Source organism: Pezoporus occidentalis, unplaced genomic scaffold (genome assembly GCF_034315485.1).
Source record: "Pezoporus occidentalis ecotype Australia unplaced genomic scaffold, CSIRO_AGI_Poc_V1 ctg261, whole genome shotgun sequence".
In the NCBI taxonomy this organism is placed as follows: domain Eukaryota; kingdom Metazoa; phylum Chordata; class Aves; order Psittaciformes; family Psittacidae; genus Pezoporus; species Pezoporus occidentalis.
Genome location: NW_026914513.1, coordinates 184631 through 209851, shown reverse-complemented (window position 1 = coordinate 209851; position 25221 = coordinate 184631). Strand labels below are relative to the sequence as shown.

General features: G+C 40.6%; 1 protein-coding gene across 2 annotated transcripts; it reads right to left on the bottom strand.

Moving 5' to 3' along the window:
- Window positions 1-2206: 2206 nt before the first annotated feature.
- Window positions 2207-24211, bottom strand: LOC134166438 (cytochrome b-245 heavy chain). 2 transcript variants are annotated; one of them, XM_062624085.1, is made up of 13 exons: window positions 24082-24211; window positions 21594-21689; window positions 20046-20156; window positions 16362-16446; window positions 14588-14733; window positions 13391-13581; window positions 9523-9652; window positions 8611-8703; window positions 7784-8037; window positions 7330-7492; window positions 6342-6488; window positions 5019-5143; window positions 2207-4317 (listed from the first exon to the last, which is right to left on the bottom strand). In XM_062624085.1, the coding sequence occupies exons 1-13, from the start codon at window positions 24124-24126 to the stop codon at window positions 4191-4193; spliced, it is 1713 nt and encodes a 570-aa protein (XP_062480069.1). In that variant the 5' UTR covers window positions 24127-24211; the 3' UTR covers window positions 2207-4190. The 2 variants fall into 2 exon arrangements, with proteins under 2 accessions (XP_062480069.1, XP_062480070.1); XM_062624086.1 differs by lacking the exons at window positions 14588-14733; window positions 16362-16446; window positions 20046-20156.
- Window positions 24212-25221: the final 1010 nt, after the last annotated feature.

Genomic DNA, 25221 nt, shown 5'->3' with positions numbered 1-25221 from the left:
CAGACACAAAGATCTTGATCCTGCCAACACTTATAACCATTATCATCTTGATGCATGCTTCTAACTTCCTTTAAGCATATATACCTATGGTTCTGAGGTCTCAGGGCTTACACCTTGCTGTGAATTCTACAAAGAACCCATTGAAAGATGGAAAAAAAAACAAAAAACAATCAACATTAATTTGCTAACACTCCAAAATACAGCAGGATTCGGAGAAAAAGTGCCATAATGAGACCCTAACATTGTTTCTTGTTTGTGTAAAGGTACCTTGTGTTTCACAGGCAGCTTTTTGTTTGCTTTTCTGTTACTAATTTGGTTTAATCCACTATCTGAGGACTTAAAAGGCAGAAAGTCCCCACCCAGCAGAGGAAATCTTACAAGACTGAAAAAGGAAGACCTGTTTTGCAACCAGGGTGGTTTCCCCTGGGACAATGCATGATGGTGAACAGGCAGAGTATCACTTTGACTGTACGTTAAAACTTAGGAAAACTTGGATTTCATTTCCCCATCTGCACACCTCGCAAGTATGTATCAGGAAAGGAAGGAGGACTAGGTGAGGCCCAGTAAATATTGAGGTCTCACTTGAATAGATTATCTGAATACGGCCAAGTACCATGCCTCCCCCAAAGCCCCTTGAAGTTTACAAAATCAAGATGATGTCAATGGAAATGAGAGCTGCCCAGCACCCTGAAGGGTCAGGGTCTTCTACTGTAAGACTACACTGAACTGGAGATCAAGGATATTGATGAATCAGTTAATTGTTTGGGGTTTTTTTTCAAGTGACTATATATGGGAAAACAGAAAAAATTTTGTACAAAAAGGGAAAGAAAACATGCTGAGCTGAGGCCATAAGTGAGACCAACTTATTGCTTCAGTCGCTTTGAACTGAATTGCTTTCACTGGTTGAAACTGTTAATTTAATAATCCCCAAACTGTCTTTTCTTGCCATCAGCAGAGCATTTTTCATTTGAATAGAGAATTTGTGGAACTGGGTGGAAGGACAGATCAGATGTAAGTCCGTTTGTAAACTCAGGTACAGCATGAGTTCAACGGTGGGTGTCACACAGGCTGCGCTCCTGTCTCTGCTGATGGTATCAGGAGTGCTAAGTGACAACCTCTTTTAGAGTCACCTCTGCAGATGAGGCAGAGCAAGGACAAAAGCTTACTGTTAAAGGACAGCCTTAATGGGAGAGCTACTCATAGTGCTCAGATCCCACTGGAAGTGGGGATGATTCTGGAGGATGCCCAGAGACCCTGGTGAACATGGACAGTGGCAGAGCTCTGCCAGAGCAAGCACAATAGCTCCTTTACTTTGGCACTCAACATATCAGGAGCAAAGTAAAGATGTGAGGGATCTGTGGTGGTGACTGACCCTCATCAATGAAACATGGAGCTCCCTAGAGTCCTACCTTCAACCACACACTGCCATCCCCTTCATGCTGCTTCCTCCCGCTGTGCACAGAAGCAAACTGGAGACATCTTTGCTTTTCAGAAAACCTTGCTGGTGCTACTGCAGCACAGTCATGGTGACAGATAGTGTTGCCTAAACTGCTGAGTACCATATGCAGTTTCTCAAAGGGGAGAAGCTGCCCTTTGTTTCCAGGGCAGGCCATTTGGAGTCAGCAGTTTGACTGCGAAGAATCAGTTTATTGTGAAAGTGAACCGTTTCTTCTTCCCCCAAGAGAGAAAATCCCCAAACACATGGAAAGAGGAAATTTTCAGCAAGAGTCCCAGCTGACAGCAATGGTCAGTGCAAGCAGTGGCATTTGGCCGCAAAAGAGGACTGTCCTTTAAGATCAGCTGTTGCCTGCTGCCCTAGCCATCTCCCTCAGGTGAATGGGGAGCTCTGCTGGTGTCACAGCCACAACTGTCCACTAATTTAATACAGGCATGGGCTTTATATCTAATGTAAATATTGTAAAAGTTGCTTAAGAAAAGGTCTGTATCTAAGGTGGGTCCCCAGTGAAACACTGATGTGGGGAACTCCTATGGACCAGGCAAGCATTTGGCGGAAGGGCTTTACTCTTTTACCACTAGAAGACAGGAACATTTACTTCAAACAGTATCACTGACATCCTTCTGTGCTTTGCTGAAGAGTGGGGAGGACCGAAGTTCATTTGTTTCTTATGTTTGGATTTCAGTGCTATCCATCCATTTCCCTCATGTATCCTAGATTTTAAAAACCTCAGACCATGCCTAATAATGCATGGGTTGTTATATTAGCAGGATTTAATATAAGAAACCTTTGAAATAAACTGAGAAGCTCTCACCTGCTTATTGTTTTACACATTTTGGGGAGACATTTATTAACAAGCATAGAATTCCTTTTTGACTTTGACTTCAAAGTGACAAACAACCCCTGGTACCAGTGTGCAGCATGTCAGGGAATGTCATTACAATTGGCTGAGTCAAGATAGATCCCTGGAGTTTTAAGAATAAACACGGCAATATTTAGGGTGAATTAAAATACACTCCTTCAAGACTCTTCACATGATAAATATACTGTCCCCATTAGACCCCTTGCAATTCTCCTTTGCCCACTTTTAGCAGTATAAAAGCCTGAACACGTTTCCATTAAAATCAAAGGCAGATATTTCAATGCTCTCTGCACAGGATGAGACCCTTATTATGTTTCAGTAGCAATACTTTTATTCCACGGAAGTTTCTTTAATTCTGTTTATCACAGAATCACAGAATTGTTAGGGATGGAAAGGTCCTCTGGCATCATCTAGTTCAGCCCCTATTCTGATTTAATAGGTGTGCTTCAAACAGAAATCTGTGGATTTAAATATGACCCTTCTGAGGGAAAGAACTGAAAAATTCCCCAGTAATCTTTGCCAGCATTCACTAGAAACTGATCTTGTTAAATAGAAACTGGTAAGCTATACTTCTGAAGTAGCATGGAGTGCTTGGATAATATTTAAATATGGCAAGCAAGGTCTTATGCTGTGTAGGAGCTATTGCTGGTCTTTCCTGTGGAGTTTAAAAGTCGTTAAGCTGAACAGGAGACAGGCTGTACTAAAGTGTGTCTTTTATCAAGGCTTTTTGCATTTGTTTTTTTCACTTATTTCTATGATGCGGGTTTTAGTGCCTCCTCCTCCTCCCCCTCCCCTTCATTTTTTTTTTCTCCTTTGCTGCTGGCATTAAAAGTTTCAGTTCCTTTTTCTTTAAGAACCTGCTACCTGTAATGTACATACAGGAGTACTGTGCTGTGTATGGGTGTCTTGTACACATCAGAAACTTTATTCATAGCTATTCCAGCTACTGCCCATGTGATCATTGCTTTCTCAAACCTGTTTCACCATCAAAGAGGAACAGCTAAACAATAGAATGCTTCAGAAAATACCCATTAAATCATTTAGCAACAAGATTTTTCAGCCTCAAAGACCAGAAATTGCAGTATTTAAAACACAAAGCCCTTCTTCTTTGGATCATTGCACCATGAATTTGAAGATGTGAAACTGAGAGTGTTCAAAGGAGCCGAGCAATGGCTCAGATGCCAGGTGTGGGACTTGGTTTGAATCCAGCCTCGTCAATCCCCAAGCAGCTGGGGTGGGGGTGGCACTCAGAAATCCAGGTGGTTTCTTTCTGGTGCTCCACTTTCCTAAAGAGGAATGGCTGCTTTTCAGCTGCCTGTGTTCTCTCTCAGACAGACATATAGGCATGCATTTGGAAGCCTGAAAGATGCTGGTGTGCAAAGGAAATTTCCTCTTGTAAGGAATAATCTTTCCCAGTCACTGTTCCTGAACACCCCTCATTCCAGGGCCTGGCTGCACCCAGGATAAGCTGTCTCCTAATAGCAAGCATTAGGCTAGAATGTTTTATTGATTAATAGCATTAAGCTTTATCGGTTTGAATTGGGTCCCAAATGCATATGGCTTTCTAGACGCTTCAGCAGTCATTATGAATAATATGAGGATAAAGGCAGTTAATTGAGTGGAAATCCCCTCATACAAACAAAGGAAATAGATTTATACTAAGTTGCAAGCATGCAGAAGGTAGTGCAAACTTGCCTAAGATAAAACTTAACTCTTTTACTCTACCACAGCACCAAAGTATTTTCCAAGAAGCAAACAGATCTGCATTAGTGTAGCTGACATTAGAAGCTGGGCTGTCCTTCCCAGACTCCAAATAGAAAAAGATATCCAGTCTTTAGCTGCTGTACTGAATGCCTCCCATACGCTTGGGAGCTAGAAATTTTCCTTGTTAAAAATGAAGTGTACTCCTCTTGGGTCAGCTTCTGAGTTGCTGATACTCTGTTTGTTGAGTGTGTCAGCTAGGCCCTCAGGTCCACACAGGAAAACACCTATTCTGGAGCTGTTAAGAAAATGAAAATATGGTCAAGAACTAGGTATGGGGCAGCTGGATGTTCTTCATGTGAATCAGTCTTACATTCTGTAGGTGCAAGGTTCTTTTCTCAGTTATAGGAACTAAAGTTGAACTGGATATCTGTTCCTTAAAACTTATAACCCCTTAAAACTTGAAAGGCACTTACTGCTGCTTCTAAAACAAATGGTAGCCTAAATTTCAGCTCAGCACAACTCAGTAAAGACAGGTTAGTTGATGTCAGTGGAATCAAGGAAACAAAGCTTCAATGGCTTACAGCACAAATTCTTGAAAGGAACTGTTCTGAGGTTTGTTTTTTTTTTTTCAGTAATAAATTTGGGTGCTCAGCTAAAGGTCATCCATATTCAGGTTTTGTTTCTTGAGGTAGGAAGTATTTTTGGAGGTATTTAGACATCACGTGATATTCCTATCTACTTCAGCTGGAATGATGGGGTATGTTTTTTCTTAAACTTCACTACTAATTGAACACTCCATGAAGCACCTCACCAAAAAGGGATGATTTTTTAAAACCTGTAGGTAAAATGATTTGGTCTAGACTTTAGATTGTATAAAATACCTAGAGATAGTTAGAAAAAAAGTGCTCCTCAAACTTTGTCAGCCAAAGGAATAAGATTGTGCTATTATGGCATTTAGAGGAAGTCCATAAACACTCTGAATTTATACAAATTTACCCAGGATGCTGCCCCGCAATAGTTTTGAACTCATTTTCCCAGTTAGGTCTTCCATACAAGGTTTTCTGTTTAAGGCCTGTAATCACATCTTTCTCTTCTTCATGATGCATTACGAAGTGAGTGGCCTGTGGGAAATGAAACACAAAGGGCAGTGTAAAGACAGAGTTAGATATGGCAGCATTGTGTCCTGTTAAAAAAAATAATAATACACACTGAATTATTTCCAAAACAAGAACATGGTGTTTAGAAAGGAAAGCTAACATTGGTAAAATCCTGACTATCAGTGTCTACCTCCTCCTTTTCCCCAGACCAGGTGATCTCAAGAGTTAAAGCTATGAAGCATTGAGTGCAGCAATTAATGATATTTCTTTTGCAGTGAACTGGTTTAGTCTAAGAACTGTAAGATAAAGCTGTAATTTAAAACAAAACTTTCCCTTCAAGTACAATTATACAGACCCCTTGACCTTAATGAAGTTCTGCCAGCTTGATCTCTGAAAGGATTGATCCATATGAGGAGGTTTTGTCCGCTCTGCCTGTGTAACTTGCACCTTTACTTAGCTAAGCTAAGCTAAGCCAGGAAGAGAAAATGTGGTTAAGAGCATAATTTCAGGACTTGAGGAATTCTGCATCACTTTTACATGAGAAAAAGTTACAGGTAACTTTCTCCCCAAGCAAAAATAGTGGGACTTTTCTCCTTCCTATTTTTTCCCACTGCATGTGTGATTAACTTCCTACCTTGCTCCTGCCCCTCCATGTGTGCCAAGCTGAGCTACATCACTTTAGGCACATGGTGAATTTTGCAATGGTGAGATGTAGGTAAAATAAAACATTACTAAAAGTAACAGACTGAGCACCTTTCCTGACTCAATCACACATTTTCAAGTGGCTCATGGAAGAGCTGTTACTTTGTACCCCCCAGTGACCCAGCAACATACATGCATGGGATGACATAGACATCTCAGGAAAATCCTGAAACGAATATGCTGTCATCACTCAAACTTTGTGCCATTAGCTTCTCCTGTCCCAAATACCATTAACTGTTTTAAGCAGTATTAGCTGTCTAAAGAGATAGGGTCAGCTGAGGTTGCTGCCGTGAGGAAAGACTGCTTCCCAGAGTGCACAGCCAAAGTAAATGAGAAAGGATTAGCACATTAGCAGCTGATCCCATGTAACTTCTGGTGGACAATACCTGTCTGCATTTAAAACCTCTATGACCAGATGGAGGCCAAGGACATAAACCATTTGAACATTTATCAAAACATAACAGACTTGCTAACATCAACCTCAGCGCATAGGAAGCAATACTTTCCACCATGTAGTTACCTGAGATTCATCCCAGCCTGTCAGGTAGATGTTATAGCTGAGAAAGTCTGCGTTATTCCTCTCCTGCATTTGAGCCTCCAGAGATTGCAAGAGGTCAGCAAACCATTCAAAGGCATGAGTGTCCCTGCAAAGCCAGTAAAAATAAATCTGGAAGAGACAAGAGTGAGCTGTCAGGGGACACAGGCATTTATGGTTTCTGGTTTTATGTCACTGACAGAATGAGGATGGTAGAGATCTTGTACCAAGTTGCTCTGACCACTTCAGTCGATGGAGATGAAGGCTGGAATCAAAGCTATTCAGGAGGTTTGACATTGGGAGGGTTGTGAAGCAGATTAAGTGACTGCAAGAACAAGGAAATATCTTATTTCTTTTCCACCAGCAGGTTACGTTTTTAGTTCATAATGTTTCCCCACTTACATCCTTGTAAAACAGTTTGTTAGGACATAAATAAATGATTTAGAGGTAGACTCTATCACCCTGTCTGCTGACAGGCAAGGTAAATCAAAGTAGGTAACAAAACCAGTTCTGTTCTCTGAATATGACCATAACTGCAAAGTGTGACCCCACACTTTGACACAGGGAGTTTCCAGGGGCAGGAGGGAAGCGGAGGATAGTAGCAGTGCTCTTCTACTAACGTAAAGTTGCTCTTTCTGTGATTAGGGAAGTAATGCAATATTTGCACAGGCAGTATTAATGCCTTGGACATTCTGTTTCCCACACAGGTTGAATAGTATCTCCACTGCAAGTGGAAATCCCAAGGGGTACAGTCAGGATTTGCTTGTGTAATTTTGCTCATAGGCTATTTCTTCTTTCATTGTTTTTGCTTTTGACCCCCCTGCTTCCCTGCCTTCTAGTCTTGTGAGGTAATTGGGTTCCTCTTGTAGGACTCAGACATGTCTGGAGCCAGATCACCATTGCTGGGCCTGTTTTGTTTTGGGCTGATGGCCCCTGAACGATTTACATGGGTTCTGGGAAAGAGGACATATACCTTCTTGAGTTTTAAGTTGGTCGCATCATGGCAGTATTTGTACCAAACTGACTTGAGTACAGATGCAAAAGGGGTGACCCCTATTCCAGCTCCAACAAGCATAACAGTTTCATAACTGAATACGTCCTCACTCGCTGTTCCAAAGGGGCCATCCACAGCTATCCTGAAATTGAAAGTACATGTAGTACATTAGTACTGAATATTTGTTAACAGCATTTAAAATAACAAATTGTTTTGTTTGCTACGATGCACATTTGGTCTGAATACTTCAACCCAAATGTTAGCAAAAGAAGAGGTGGGGTTGATAGGAAGAAACTGCAAAGAGACATTTAAGGCCCATGTATGTGATGGAAGTAGTTAAGGATTGTATCATGGGTACCACTAAACTGGCTGAGCAAAATTTAAACTGTCATAGGTTTTGGTTGAGTTTACCATGGAGACTCTTTGTACATACTTGGGTAATTTCCATGCCTCCTGGAATTCTTGCTTATCACACCCACAGGCATTGAACAAGCCCTCTGTCCAGTCTCCTACAATACGGACGTGAATGCTGAAGTAATCTTCTTCTGGAGCAGAGGTTAATGTGAATGGATGCCATTCCAGTTTAGACACTGCTGGACATTTGACAAAAATGTACTGCCCGACCTCCATCTTGAAGCCCTTCTTCATCATCTGGAGCTCAATCGTCTTGAAGGGGTGAATGACCACCTACAGTTAAGAGGAAAAAGGGCAAAGCAGGGAAAAAGAAAAGGCTGTTGTCACTACTCACTGGATCCTCCACCACTAACTTTGTCCTCTGCTATGAGATCAAGGATAGCAGGTGAAACTTTGTTCCCAACAGAACTGGGAGTGAGGAACAGCACCTAACAGCCAGATGAAAGACTACAGAGCATGCTGAATTTTTGGATGAAGTATTTTTTCAGACTATGCTTGCAGTCACTCCAAAAGGGACAGATCAGACTGGCACATCTTTTAACACATCACCAGATCTATATTTGCACAGCTAATTCCAAATGAACCTTACACAGTGGCACATAGCACAGTGGTAATGGATATACAGGGGCATAAACACAGGGCTATAAGAGAGGGAATTGGGTAGATAGTACCACTGGAAACTTTCAGTGGCAGGCTACATTTAGATGTTAGAGGTTAGCATCACGATAGCAGCCAGAACGCTCCTTTCCCTGCTAACACTGCTGAGTAGAAACTGCTGACTTTGCTGTACCATTTGGAAAAGTTTGTAATGTTTTGCCCATTGTTCAATGTAATGTCAACACATACCTTTGTGATAACAACCTTCTGCTGTGACCTCCAAAACCGCACCAGTCTCTCACACAGGTACAAAAACATGGGACCTACTACCCACTTCCATGTCTGTAAGCAGAATAAAGTCAGATGAGGAGGATGGCAACTTAGATTAAACTGAGTCATGGAAATGCTATGAGCAGATGTGAAATTCAAGTAATCTAGGTTCTTTATTAACCAGAGTAGGGAACACTTAAGGGATATGACACCTTCAAAAGTACTTCTGGTCAGAGAGGTAATTTATTTCTCTGTTGAGAGTCACAACTGGCTTTTCAGTTGCTACTACAGTTAGAGCAAGGTATTTTCCTGAGTGATTTTGCCTCTGTCTGAAAATTAAGGTAACTTAAGTGAAACGTGAAGTTAAGCTCTGAATGTATTATTGACTCAGGGCTGTACTGCTGCAGAAAAAGATGTGGTTTCTGTTAACAGATCAGTCTGAAATATGAAAGAGCAACCAGCCTGGTTAGTCAATGAAAGCTGAAGTTTCAGTGTCAGATTTCCAGAGGCATTACTTTTCTGTTAATGATCATTAGTCCATAATAATGTGATACTATTTATTATCTGGATTATAGCACTTTCTAGAAATCCCCACAAACCACAAAAGACATTTTGGGTAAACACTTCTCAGATACAATTTGCTTTTTTGCTTCGCCTGTTAATTTTGCTCATTTTATGGCACACTGGAAGTGGTTTGTCTGTCAGTAGTCTATTTCTGCATATAATCCATTGTGTTGAAATCTATGGCTTTATGTAATGAAAGAGCACTTTCTGCAACTGAAGAGCACATGGGGTTACAGAGCTGCTTTTCTACAGCAGGTGCTTATTTAACAAAAAGAGAAAACTTTAAACATTTTAGATTGGGTTTACAGTCAAGACAACTGCTCTTACCATAGGAGGATTCCCTGAAAACTGGGGGATTGGGCAAGACCCCTTCTTCCCCCAGTCAGTGAAGTTCTTGTAGCAAAGCTCTGGATTATGTTCAGCCAGACTCTCAGCTGTCTGCCCCCGTACAATACGCCTGGGAAAAAGATAAAAATCATTAAGGCAATTAAATGAAAATGAAGGCATCTGTCCCTTACTGTTCTACTTATTTACTCAATTTACTTTTCTACCCAATTTAAGTGGAGCTGTGGACTTCTGCAGTGCTACAGCTTTGATACAGCTTTACTGCTCTAATCAACCCACAAAATTACTATTAAAGTGATAAAAATGGGGAGGAAAGTTTGTGGGGGAAAATACTGACTACAACATTAGGTGAGGAACTGAGAGATATATCCATAACCCTTTCCAGGATGTGGTCACAGTAGGAAAACTTCATTCTTTTCAGAGTTATCCTACTTTTTTCTTCAATAAAAACAAAACTTGGAATGGGCAAAGTAAACAATTTCCTTGTGACCAGTACAGAAATTATTTCTGTTTGTTCTCTTAGAAATTTGGAGAGCCCTTTCCTTTGACCTTTTGTCTTGGGTTCAGCAGTAGCAGTCATTTTCCTCCTTTTTTAGTAGCTGTTGCAGTGCTGTGTTTTTGACTTTCAGCCTGGGAACAATGCTGACAACACTGATGTTTTTAGTTGCTGCTCAGTAATGTTTGGTCTGACCAAGGACTTTCTGAGTCTCATGCTCTGCCAGGGAGGAGGGGAAGCCAGGAGGAAGCAGAGACAGGACACCTGACCCAAAGTAGCCAAAGAGGTATTCCATACCACAGCGTGTCATGCCCAGTATATAAGCTGGGGGCAGTTACCCAGAAGGGCTAGATCACTGCTCGGTCGGGCTGGCTATAGGTCGGCAGGTGGTGAGTGGTTGTATTCTCTCCCCTTGTTATTTCCCTTATCGTTATTATTATTGGTGGTAGCAGCAGTGGTTTTGTGTTATACCCCAGTTACTGGACTGTTCTTATCTCAACCCATGGGAGTTATATTCTTTCGATTCTCCTCCCCATCCCTTCGGGAGCCGGAGGGAGGAAGGGGAGAGGGGAGTGAGAGCAGCTGCGTGGTTCTGAGTTATGGCTGGCGTAAACCACGACACCCTTCCTCTCCCTCTGAAGATAGCAGTTCAGTTGGTGTGAATGATGAACACAGATGTTTCTGATGTAAAGCAGCTATGCCAGCTATACCAGCTTGTGTCATCTGACGATCTGGCCTCTATATTCTTACTTACTTAGGGTTTTCTGTTACTGTTTGGTTTATGATAGAGAAGACTGAGCGCTCCAGACCAGCTGTATTTCTAGTGGCAGAGCTAGTGTTGAAAGTTTTCATTTTGAGGGGGAAAAATATATTCTGATCTTGTTCACTATTTCCTGCCCCTGTCTGGAGTTCTGCCAACCTCAGGAGCATGTGAGAGTCCCCAGAGTGATGGCAATTAGTAGGATGAGGTTCATAGTAGAGAAATTCAGATTGACATCTGCTGATTTTCCTTAGAAACAACCAATATAATGCTGTTGGTATCTTCTTCCCATGACCTGTAACTTCTCTTTCTGCTTTTCTAACTCTAGTTTCTGTGAACTAGACTGTTTCTGATGTTTCAAAAAAACATGGTATCCAAGTCATATGTATGCGTAGCTCTAAGTGACAGATTTCTCAAGGGATTATTGAAAAGCGTGTGCCCAATCTTGAAAGTTAAAAGATTGCACTGCTCATAAACATTACCAATGAACTTCTTCCTCATTAAAGGATTGATTAACATCCTGCCTGAAAAATAAAGGGAAGGCACGACACTGCCCCAGGAGCATCACGAGTTGCAGCTAACTTCCCCACTAATGACAACGGGTTCAGCTGAGCTGCTATCTGGTATGAATTAAGGGAAGAGAAGGAGTCCATTTCCTGCCACTGCTCTCTCCATTGCTTAATGGAGAATGAGCCTGAGGGTTTTTGCCTCACCCTATGCTCCATTCAAGTTCTGACAATGTCAGTACCCTGTACAACAGAAACAAGTCTTGTTTTCCATTATTACTCAGTGTAGATGGTGTTCCAGTACTGTAATTAAGCTTTCACTGGTATAGCCTTAAAATTACTTCTTTTTCAGCTTAAAGTTTTACTTTAGCTTCCAAGGCAGTGTGGTCTGCATCTCTTCTCCCCTCTTTACATTCACTGTGACAGGAAGTTTGGGACACTTGCCTTTAACACATAGTTCATGCACAAAACCAATCAGTGCTACAAAATGCTGTAACAGCTTATAACAGACAAGAATTGCCCCTTCAATTCTATTATCTTTGATTCAGCTTTCTGTATATACATATATGTATGCATACACACATGGGTATGACACACAGCCTTCTGTCTCCAACTGACATCTATATACCTCTCTCTCTAACATGCTATTTTGAGACTGTTAGATCATACTTACTCCATAGCATTCATCTTTGCACACCTAAGATGCCTTCCTTGAGCGTAAAAGGCCTGCCCAATAATTTTTAGTGAACTAGCACTTTCTCTAAACTCAGAATGTCATTCTTGACTTTAAGGCCAAATAAGCGAGGCCACTGAGTTCACAGCTAGAAAACAGCCTTCCCTCTACAGATCACACAGATAATAATATTCCTGCGTTTGTCTCCTTCCAAAGGATCACTGAACTTCTCTGACAACCTCATTTCTGGCCAAATGCTTGTCTTTTCAATACAGTGCAATTAAAATGGTGAAAAGATACTGAATATCCAAGTAAACAGAAAATCAACTTTTATGAAATAAATGCTCCTCACTGACCTCTAGAAAGGTCTGATAGCATTGTGTAGTAACTACTGGCAAGTTTGGACATTTCGTCAATATTTGCTATATATATAAAATATACAATGTTTGCTGCAGGAAACATGAAACCTATTCCTTTCTTTCAACAGGTTTTGCTCAGTCCTTCTTGTTTTGGAAGTTGGAATGGACAAATATGCTGGTGGCAATTCTCATCTGCCTTCTATTTTTGCTCTTCCCGTTGCACTTTCATTTCTGTCTTTTCTGGCACTACTGGACTGAGAGGAAGTGGTTTTGAAAGTCATTTTTGCTGGGCATTTTTAAAGCACACTTTCTAGTGAACCTAAAATTTCTTTTAAATGGTCAATATAGTGTAATTATGAACTATGAAATGTGGCTTGGATACTTTAGCCTCTTTTTTATGCACAGTTCTGTTTTATAAAGTGGAACTAAAATTAATTTTTCTAAGTGCTCAAACTGTGTTTGATAGAGCTAAAATTGTTTCATTGGACTTTTCAGCTATTTCAGAAGAAGGCATGGAAATGGAAAGGCTAGAAGTAGAAAAAGATGTTCAGCATTTGAAAGTTACAGAAACTTATAGTTGCCTATATTCAAGCTGCAACAGCTAAAAATCTATTCTAAAACGCTGCTGATATTAAAAGTTCATCCAAGTCTGAAAGATAAATCTGTGTTATTACAGTTTTCATTTATCAAACAAAATCCAAGACTCTCTATTGTAGAGGTCCCCGTAATGCATGTGTGTGATGCAATTCCTTTTAGCAAAGAAAGATAAATTAATAATTAGAAACAGGCACCTTGGAAAAGAGCTTAGCAATTAAAATCTCATAAGAAGTTGAGTATCAATGAGCTTATGCCAAAGTCTTATAATGCCTAATGCATCTCTATAGCTTGTTGCATATATCAGTGAGAGCCTCTTGGCTCTCAAAGCCTGTATTGGACCATCATTACAATCAAAAATAACTGCTGCTTAGTGACTCAAGTCCCCGTATTTATGTGTGCAGGGGGCTTTACATTCAGATACAGTAGTTATTATGTAATTTGTGATGTGTGAATACTCACCCAGCACCATGGATAACAAGACCAATGAAGAAGATGACAAAGAGATGGTGGGTGTACCAAAATACTTCAAAATATGATCTTCGGATGGTTTTGGTGGATGACGTGATGATTAGTATGAGAGCCAGCGTGATTATGACTCCAGTGAGACCAGCCAAGTATGTGAAAGCCACATATAGACCCCCCACAGGATTCTGTGAAATAATTGCACACAGTAGTGTAAGGAAGCAGTTGCATCCAAGCAGAGCCAGCTGAATTATCAGTCGGTCTCACTCGCCAAATCCTTTACATTGTTGTAAGTCTTTAAGTCATCATCCTTTGAGAATTTGCAAGCTAACAATGCCAAAATCCTACTGCATTTTTGTTGTACTGTAGGTTTACCTTTACTAAAGTCGAAGTAGAGAGAAAGGGTCTTCCACTGATTCACAGGCCGAATATTGTCTCTTAATATGCCACTGCTCAACAATACAGGCTTGGGAAAGGTGAACGCATTTGCACAGGTCTGTTGTTAAGAGCTGGAGTCCTACCTCCAGCTTTAGACAGCTGAATGGAAGCTGTCCTTTCCAGTGGCATCTCAGTGCTTCTGAGTGTCCTGGGTTCAGCAGTAGCAGTCATTTTTCCCCTTCTTGGTAGCTGGTGTAGTGCAGTGTTTCAGCTCGGTGGATGTTTTGGTTTGGCCAAGGACTTTGTGAGCCTCATGCTCTGCCAGGGAGGAGGGGGAGCCAGGAGGAAGCAGAGACAGGACACCTGTGACCAAAGAGGTATTCCATACCACAGCAATGCTGACACAGTGATTGGATGCTCAGTGCTTCTGAGGAATGGGGAAGTTCCTTATCTTGTTGTTTTAATTTGTTTTGTTTTTAAACCAGAAGCAGCCCAAGTTCAAAACTTTTGCCTTGATTTCTGTGTATATTTCTGTGTGCCATGTCTGCTTTAGTCAGAAGACTGCTTTACAGGCCATTCGTTTTTACATAATGCTTTAAAAACACTTCGAAGTCCCCAGGTGAAAAAGTTTGAAGGACTACCAAAATTCAACAACAATATTACTGACAGATAAGAAAAATGAAATGTACAAAGTTTTGCTACAATATGGCCCAAACCCACGTTGCGCACACCAGAAACAGTCTCTCTGCTCAAATAATCTTATATGATTATCTAAACAAATGTAATAATGACTCTTCACAGCCTGAAGTCACTTACCCCAATAGTTTTTCTATAAAAGTTGATATAGCTTTCATTTGGGCCATCACCAAGGCTAGAAAGTGCAGCTGCCAGGGTTTGTTTCTCCTCAACACGTGCTTGCACACTCCACTCTACATTGAATAAGTGTGCGATGGTGTGAATTGCTGGGAGTAACAGGAAAGAAAAAAATCAGCGTGAAGCACAAATACTCAGTGGTTTTGGGTAACATCTGAAACTGTAACATCTGTCAATAACAGCTTAAGGCCTGTGCCACTCTCACCATCTTTGTCACAAGTTCTTACATTCCTGATGTGTTTTATTATTGAAGCTTTACTATCTGAAGCTTACATGGTTTTGGGTGGGGGAAGGAAAGAAGTAAAAGGAAGTTTCCAGTATGTCTGTGTTCAACAAAGGCTTCCAACAGTTCAAGTAGTAGTACCCTAATACACAGGAAACTGAAGCATGGGATGGCTTAAATTATTTGTCAGGATCATCCAGGATTTCTGTGTAAGAGCCAGGAAGTTAATCTGGATCTCTTTGGTGTGTCACATTTGCTAGGGCTGCTTTTTTCTGCTGCATTGCTTATAAATACTAACTAATAACTAACTATAATAACTAAGTGTTCTTGCTGAGCTGATGTGTCCATAAACCTAGCACAGCTGAGGTGTTTCACACTTCTTCTACTCCACGTTACTGCAGGGGTAAGCCATACAAAGCCTTTTGAAATGTTTCCCCTTTAGTATCACCAGATACTTACTAACCTTCAAAACAGGGTCTGCTGAGCTCAGATCTAACAGCCCCAAACAATCTGTCTCTGCTACAGACCCCCTCTGTGGCCTTATGTTAACTGCACCACCCTGCTCCTTTTCCTTGAAGTGGTGGTGAGCCCACAGCTCAGAAAGGGAGCCTGCTCAGCTCAGGTAATCTATTGATATTAAGACTGTTCTAGGGTATAGGATTTGTAAGGTACTTGCATTGAAAAGAGACAAATTTGATGAAAGAAAACATAGAAAACCCTTAGTTTTGGAAATGAGAGATAAAATATGAAAACCCTAATGGCCTGCCCAAGCTTTTTATGTCCTTTTCTTTCGTACAATTTCATTCCTTTTATTTGTATCACACTTGCCAACTAACAAATAAATCTAAACAAGAATTAAAGCCAGGGTATCTATTTTTCAAGGCATTGTTAAACGCCCTTTGTTAACCAGTGTCATAAATGGTGCTGGGGGTTCAGAAGGAAAGTATTATTTCTTCTCTTTTGCTTTCTGCCAGTTGCAGAATAGTATCACAGAATCATAGAGTCATAGCACAGTTAGGGTTGGAAAGGACCTTAAGATCATCTAGTTCCAACCCCCCTGCCATGGGCAGGGACACCTCACACTAAATTATGTCACCCAAGGCTCTGTCCAACCTGGCCTTGAACACTGCTAGGGATGGAGCATTCACAACCTCCCTGGGCAACCCATTCCAGTGCCTCATCACCCTCACAGTAAAGAACTTTTCCTTATATCCAGTCTAAACTTCCCCTGTTTAAGTTTTAACCCATTACCCCTTGTCCTGTCACTACAGTCCCTAATGAAGAGTCCCTCCCCAGCATCCCTATAGCCCCCCTTCAGATACAAGCTGCTATGAGGTCTAATTTTTGGAAACTGATTTAAGCCTTGGCCCATGCTGACTCTTTTAGGTTAATGAAATAAGGTCTCTGTCCTTATCTTTAAGAACTTAAATCCCATATGGATTCTGTGTAAAATGCACAAGAAAGCAATAAACAAAGAAACATCTGAGTACCAACCAGTATGAAGGGCGATCATCCATGCCACCATTTTGTGAAAGGTGAGGTTCCTGTCCAGCTGTCTTCTGACACGGGTAGAGCAGCACTTTTGGTTTGAAGAAAAAAGTATTTGAAGACTATTTCTGATGTCTATGCATACTTATTTAAATGAAGGGACAAAACAAGAGGTGCTGAGCACGATAACTGGTGGCATTACTAATAAAAATTTCAGATTTTTAAATACAGACAAAAATATTTTCCTCCTCCCTACTCCAGAATACAGGAATAATAGATAATGTTTTAACATGACCCATTGAAACGAAATATTTGATAATGAGAAAAAAACATCCAGTATGACAAAAGTATGTATCTTATCTCTGTTGAATCACATGTTATAAATAGAAAGAGGGATGACAGTCTGCCATGGCAGGGTGACTGCTTTGGTAGAGTCTCAGGTTGCCACCTAGCATCAGGATCTTGCTGTGGTTCACCCTGTAGAAATGGACTGTAAAGTCTGGATATAACTGTCTCAGGGAGCTCCCACCCCTCATGTGCTAGGCACTTATGGTCAGTTAATATGAAACGATTCCTTTCCCAAAATTTGGGGTGTACTTGTTGGGCATTGACTTACAATTTGTTTCTGGAGTAACCCAACGAGAAACAGGAAATAAAAATCTCTGCTGATACAAACTGAAGAATTTGGTTCTTAAGAAAATCAGAATTATATTTTCATTAAGAATAATGACAGGTTCCTAACAGGCCCCATCTGAATTGTGCTGCAGTCAGTGGGAGTTTTCCTCTAAATTTAAGTTCCTGTAAAACTAGCACTTTCTGTCTTCACACAGTAGGAAGCATGATTATCCTGTGTTGTATCTTCATATTGCTTTTCCTGACTGGCAAAGGGAAGAAAACACTATGCACACTACACAGACATTTCCTCACAAGAACCATGTAGATATTTCACACAACAAATTTAGAGAGAACAAAATATTCTCCCAGGTGACATCAACATTATAGATGGCAGGGTAAGGTAAAACGTACATTCCCAGCTGACAGGATAGAGCTAATCATCCCAGCCATCCAAGAGTAAGACAGCAGATGGGATGATGAAACACACAAACAATTTCAGTTCTGATTTGTTCTTAGTGGAGATATACCAGCAGTAGTCTTACTCTTCCATACCAGTCCATTTCTAAAGATCCCATGAGTATTAACTTTACAGATGAATAGATGAGCAGGAAACAGTTCTCTCCTTGTTTTATTTTCCAACTGGGACATTGATTAAAGGGCAACCTTTAACACTCTGGGCCTACTGCAATGACTTCAGTAGACTATAACAACAGCCAGGAGAAGTTTGGCCTTCTCTGTATCACGTATCTTGGGACACAATTAAAAAGATTATAGAACAAACTGTAGCGCAGTGAGGAAATGTCAACTCTGCTTGACTGCCTTGCAAAAACCACTTGATCTTTCTGTTCAAGAAGCAGAAGGCAAAGCAAAGGCAAAATGATACAGCTAGATTCAGAAGTGAAGATCATTAACAGCAGTGATGAATACAGCAATAAAAGGCATGCAAAGACAACACAGCTGTTCTTTCAATTAATAATAAATAATTTTGTAGTGTATAATTGCTAGGTAGCAGGATGTAAAGGGTAAGAGTTTACAGCACATTCCTATTGAGCAGCGGATTTGAACAGTTCTCCCCTCTCCATAACCCCAATGACATTGCTGTTGGAAAGGTCACTATCCTTTCAGTAAGTTATTTGACATTTTAAAATCAGGATTTTTCTTAAGAGATCCTCACAGATTTTACTTGTGTAGAATTTTACTTTTGTACAATTACGTAGTTAATTAGAGACAACAGCAGAACTGGCATAAGCGGTTGTACCCCCGCACCTCAGTCCTGGCACTACCATTGGCATGCTGGGTTCTGTGTGTTTTGCTTAAGGTATAAAATTACCTCCTTCCTGGGGTATAGCTTTATTGCAGAAAGCAGCTGAAGTTAAACACCAACATTCTAACAGTCCTATTTTATGTTCTTCCCTCCTCTTCTTGTTCATCCTCAGAGTGCTTCCTCATAGTCTACCACTGTCAGCAGCATTGCTGGCTGCAGGCAGGAAGCCAAAATGGAGCTGTAGCTCCCTGCATGGTTCTCACTTGCAAACTGGGTGTAGCCTGAGTGACTACCACAGTGCACCCTTGGAACCAGTTTTTATCTTCCAGTAATGCCTTCAGAAGTGCCTTGAGCTATTCCATTGCTTTGACCTCAGAATACCTCTGCCCAGCCTGCTTTCAGCTCAACCCCACTGGAATCTATTTCAGACCTCCTGAAGGACTAATATGATCAAAATCTCATCAATATCTTCAAGTTGCATTCATCTAATATCAACAATATCTTTTACTAAATTTATGCTCATTATTCTGCATCCTGGGGAGTCAGCTCTGGATTTTGGCAGATACTAACTGATCTTTCTCAGGGCAGGGAAGATTAGCTGTAACCCCACTGTTTTTTTTACTACTCGTTTTCCTTCTACACACATGGGGGGTATGACTGTCTGCTTTTGTAGCATTTCAGAATCGGAAGGGAAGACTGAAAGCCTGGTCTGCATAGTTCCAACTTTATGTTTTGAGTTGTTATGCCTGGAAAAGTCCAGGGCACTGGCTTTACTCCTAAATGTAATTTAGGAGCATTATGTGGCAGACACATCTCATTTATTCAGCCAGAATGATTGTCCAGATATATGTACTGGATGGAGGTATGGCATGGGCTGTCTCTGGCTATTATTACTTTGTATGCCATTCTGTTCCCCTATGAAGGACTCTTGAACACTGCATCTACTTTATTGCTTCCCCTTTTGCTCTGCTTTTCAGCCCCGGCAGGCCTTTCTTATTTGCATGAAAGAATTTATACTAGATTTACAAATTAAAACCAGCCTCTGCAAACTGGTTTTGTTGACCATGTGTATATTATGGAGGCTAGAAAGAAAGGAGGAATCATTACATATTTGGAGAGACAGTTCATGAGCTTAAGGAGAATATTGCTTTTTTTTGTTGCACCGTGACACGCATTGTGTGCATTATTTCTGCTGCACACAGAAATACTACCATAGGAAGTCTCTCCAGCTGTCACTTAGAATCAGCTGTCCTTCCCTTAATGGTGGTTCCTCAGTACTGTGTATAACATTTGCATCTGGGACCTAGAACTGTTCAAAAGGCCTGCAAACTGTTTCATCCTGAGACGGAAATGCAACTCAGACAAGAAAGAACGTAATTTATGAACCAGCTGAAATAAAATCTGTGAAAGACTACATTTACTTTCAGAACTGAACATGCAAAGACAGAAGACATGGGCTAATATCTCCCTTATAAATGCGTGTTGCATGAGTGACAAATAAGGCAAATGTATGTAAGCACTACCAAGGCACTTTGCATCCAGGGCAGCATGATGTCCAGAAGGCAAGAGAAAAGGGAAGACTCAAAGGAGGCTAATCCAAAGCTAAACCTCTCAACAGAGCTCTAGATACCCCACTGGCATATAGATCTCAGTCTTGCTCATAGCAAAACTCCAGGCTTATCTGCTTCTTAAAAGAGGACATCCCCAAAGTATAGTATATTTGGGGAACTTGGATGAATTTCCCTGGTTTCTTTGCAAGGCTGCGTGGGTTATTATTTTTCATAGATTTTGAAATTGTTTCTTCATCTTACCGCACTTGATCCTCTGAGGAAGGACAGCAAGTTTCGACATACTGGCAACAGAATCAGCATGCAATTGAAATTCAGACAGGCTGCAGGGGCCCTTGCCAGAGCCAAAGCATGCTGTAATTGGAGAGATGCTGTTACTAAATGCATTACCTAAGACATTGTCCAGGACATAGATAGGGACAGAATTCATTTATGTGTTATATCTGTCATATAAAAGTTATACAACTTTCCATGAGTGTGAGATCTAGAGTTGATTAATAACGTTCACATTCCACAGTAGTCACGCTCTAGCCAAGTTAGAGACACGTATGGAGGTACAACACATTCCTCCAGACAGACACCTTCTGTTTCCAATTTTGAAATAATATGGTTGCACAAAAAGCTCCCTGTCCCGTCTGACAGTCAATGGCTAATCACAGGTGCTAGTCTAAGCTATTAGTAGAGTGTTCTGTCCCAGGGCTGTAAAGAAAGTCTCCCTGCTGCAGTTTCAGTTGTCTGGGGTGTAACAGTAGGCAGGACAGTTTATGAGGGAAGCGGTTTTATGTTCTCTGTTGTCAGTAAAGGAAGTGGAGGGAAATATGTTGCCTCATGTTTTAGGAATATGTTCCCTTAATGTTGCTCTTCTTATCCTGAATGATTTCAGACTTTTGAACAAAGACTGTTGAAAGTGACGATAACAATCCAAACACAATGAAGGAGAGGAAAAGATAATGTTTGGTCTTGCATTGACTGGGACACTTTCAGGTTTCAAATCTCAGTTACTGAACTGGGGTTACACTGAGCTCTAGTTATTCAAGCACAGGTCTCTGAGACTTCAAAGGCACCATGATTGCAAAGGACAGAGTTTGATCCATAGACCTTAAGCCCTATACAAAATGTGATTTCATGCTTTGCAGAATTAAACTGTGGCTTTGCAAACCTTTTACACGGTGCTATGTTCTGCAATTTGAACCTTAGACTGATTTTCATGTCTGTGATCAGGCTTCTAAAATATGTGAATAAATTAATTTTCTCTGTCAATTGGTTATGACCTATAGTAGCTTTGGAATCAAGTTTGCAGTAGGACACATAATATTGCATTAGCCAGTTGGATTATATTGAACGGCCCAGGGTTCAGGATCACTTCACTACTTTACTACTATACACATGCTTGATGAATACGTGAATGATGACTGCTTTTCAGAACTAAAAGCTCTGCAAACTATTCATGCTGTGAAAAATAATCGCAGGGGAAAATGAGTGCACAACAGTTCAGTGGCAATATTTTATTCATATTTTGTTTAATAAAACAGCCACAATTCACAATGATTTTAATTACCAGGAGCATAATAGTTACCTGAAAATATCTTTAGAATGGGATCTCTCTGTTTTCATACTAGCTTTCTGCTCAGAAGCACTGGACATCCGCATTCATTTGTCTGCTTGAATGTGACTTTTAACTCTTACATGAACCTGCTGCTCCAGCCACTTTATCCTATTTCAATCAAATAACGCTACGGAAAAATGCTATGTGTTCTGTCTATGCCAAGATAATATATGTTTTATACTTACACTAAGGAGCACTCTGGTGTAGAAGAATTTTGGTGGGATATCATATGCAAGATAGTACCACCAAAAGAGGAAGACATTTAACCCCAGCCATACAAGCTGAAAGAGAAATGAACAAAAAGCTTTACAGTTTCTTGTTAGGGATCGTATGTCTGAATTTACATAGTTCAGCTAATAGCCAATTAGCTTATTGTGCTCCTGTTTGCACAGAGAAGTGTACCTGCAGGGTATATAGGATTCAGCAAGGGCAATAGAATTTTTTTCTGGTGGAAATTGGCTCTGATACGTGCATTCAGAGGTACTGGAGTGGCAATAAACAAAAATACAGCAATGGGTAGCTTAAACTTTAGCCTAGCCAGAGGGGTTTAGACATGGTTATATAAGGACCATTATATTATAGGTGTTTAGCTAAGTCTGTGAGTCTAGTTGAATCTCCAAACACCATTAAAGCTTAGGGCCTCTTCCAAATGGCAGGTCCTCAGACATATTAACCTATGTAAGGCTAATGTAAGAGGAAGACTTAGGAGCTGTGCCAAAGAAAAGGAACTTGAGTTCTAAATATAGATGGCCCAAACTACATGTAGGGCCTAACTGAATAGGGCACTCTGAAGGTCTGAAATCAGCCAGCAGGAAATATTCAACCCAGGCACTTGGGCAATGTTTAGACTATCCAAAACTGAGCTTCTTCATTGCTGTACTGCACTATTCTCTCACTTTCACATCCTACAGTGCAGGTTTCTTTAGGGAAAGTAAAGTTATTAGCCCTTCTCAAGGCCATCTAAGGCAGCTACAAGCCCATCTGTCTCAACAGATCGTAGTGAATCTGGGCATATGCCATCCTGATTCTGGTTGACTGATTTCACATGCCATAGTGAAACCAACCTGCATCGTGCACTCTCAGTCTAATCAGATTTAGTAGATGGCAAATGAAATCAGAGAAGAGAAAGTCTGAGAACTGAGAGAAAAATAAGTCTCTGGTTGTAAGTTAATGATGCCAGAAACTGTGACATTACAGTCCCTTATCCCTTCTAACTCATATGTTTTGGTAGCTATTTGGCCCATCTGACACTGTAAAAAACCTTGGGATTAGTTTAGATCTGGAAAATGTCTTACTCTTGTGGAATAAATACAGGGAAATGAAGGGATTCCCTTCAGGGTAAGGCAGCATATAGGAAATCCCCAGATCCTTATTAAAAAGAAAAACAAAACAAAACAAAGCAAAACAAAACAACCAACCAACCTCATGTCAGGATTAAATGCTTAGGATATGTATTTAAAGTGAGAGTGTGCCACTGCCATGTACAGTAGCCTGACAGCATTCCTGGCAGACCAAGATTTTTGGCATGATGCTTAATGGTCTCTCACAGTCCTTCTTGGTGTTAACCCATATGGACCATGAATCCTCTGAAAAAAGCTGTGAGACCCTGTGGCAGCTTGGGTTGAGTTGCAGAGTTCACAGCCATCTGTGCTCTCTAGCTAAACCCAGGAGAGGCAGCATAGGCTGGGATTAAGGCTGATGTGTTTTTGTTTTATTGAGTTACATGAATAGTAACTATGGCTGTCCTGTTCCCATCAAGCACTGGACAACCCTGTACCTAGTCAGTGTACAGTAAAGCTGGAGAGGACAATGCAGAACACTTCGGTAAGGCTTCCAGGGAAATATCCTGTTAGCCGATTACTTTCTCAGGGACTTTGTTAGTTTCTTTACCTATAAACTGACCTTGTTACAGCTTTGAGTCTCTAAAAACAAATTCGTTATTTGAACTTTTACATATTTTTATATATATACATACACTTGTAAAATTGTATTTCTATAGCTCTTGTATCACATGTGACATGAAAAAAAATACTTAACTTCTAAGTTTTCTCCAAGGAGGACTGCCCTTCTTTCCTCTTCATCGCTTTTAAATGTGATTGGGATTTTCAGTACTTTCAGATCTTACTCAGAATTAATTTAACATGCTTTCACAGCTGCTCTATGAAAGCCGGATACAAACTCAATTCAAATACCAGTTGTCTTAATGAAGGATTCCTGAATCTCTGCTAAATTTTGGAATCCAACTCTAATACAAATTTTATACCATCAAGACACTGCACTTTCAGTTACACCCACTTTTGTTTATAAAAGTGCAAGAAAGGGTGGTTGCTGTAATTGCTTTCGCTGTTGAAGCACACATAGTTAAGTAAGATGTAATGTTATTTGTTTTTCTTAAGTCACTGTTGCATCCAAAAATCCCAGACACGTAAATATTTCTAACAAGGCTAATGAAAGTTAACATGCAGTCAGTTGTCAGCTGACAATAAAGTCTACAGCAACTGAGATACCAGACAGAGCTGCTTAAAAATTATTCCCTTCAAGCATTTCACTGCACCTGGTGCCCTAGTTTCAGCATAGTCGGATGCATCGTTCACTGGCACAGTGAGAACTGTTTACTGCAGCTTTCTGTAGAACTTTTTACTAGACACAACTCACAATAAAAATTGTACTTACAACCACGAAGATGGACAGTCCTTCATTCTCCACCCAGTTACCCATGACTGCCCAAGATCAGTGCACACAACAGTCCCCGTCTTTCTGGGACAGTGACTATGTCCTCTCTCACAAGGAAGTGAGAGAAGCAGCTTGCAGCAACCTGTTTCCTTTCTCATTCATTTAGGAAATCAGTTAAGCATTGAATCATGTTCATAGTTCTGTTTCAAACATGTTTCTATCATCTTTACATAAAACTTTTTGTAACTCATATATATATAAACTGTTGGAATAGACTGTATTTTCCTTGTGAGACAGAGGATAAAACAAGTAACACAACTGGTCAGGTTTTCTGCTAAAAAATGTATCGCCACCCTATATAACTTTCAATGCTGAAATGTAATACAGAATGCACAGAAGAGTCACTTCCTCCCAGCCCTGTCCTTTTTTCTCTCCTCAGGTATGAGTTGTTGTTCCTGCTGATCCTCTTTGATAAATAAGCACTAGAATTTCCGAGAAATAATCACAAATGGTAGGTGTGGGTAGAACTGGTACCAAAAGCACTCGCATGTCACCCCGTTTTAATTCTGATGCTGGCACCTTCTGAATGAGCAAGACATCTTTGCTATAATCTTACAAAAACTTCCATGTTTTGATCTAATTTGAAAAATGCATCTTGCACAAGAAGAGGCAACATTGGCAGCTGAGTATTAATTATGTAGGAGTGAGTAAAACTGGAGTATGGAAAAAACATAAGCACTATCTCATTCTGTTTCTAAAATGTCTTTCAAGCTAGGTGATTACACACAGCATTTTTCAGCCTTTTTTTCACTGAAAGCATCAGTGAACAGGGATACTTTTGCAGCATGGCAGTTTTGCAAAAGTCAGGTCCCAGGGTTCTTTGTTTCCTTGCAGTAATTTTACTCCCTTGCTTAGGAATTAATTTAGTTCCTCTCCTCCTCTGTGCAATAGTGTTCTGTTTATTCCTGCACAAATTTAGTGCCAAACAGTTGCAATAGGTGTAGGTGTTTCACACCTGCCTCCTAAAAGGGACAATGTAAAATCCTGCATGATAGTGACATGAAGAACATAGTGAGACACCCAGCTCCTCCTTCCCATGTAGCAGGAAGAAAGCCAAGGAGAGACCTCGATTAGCCTCTT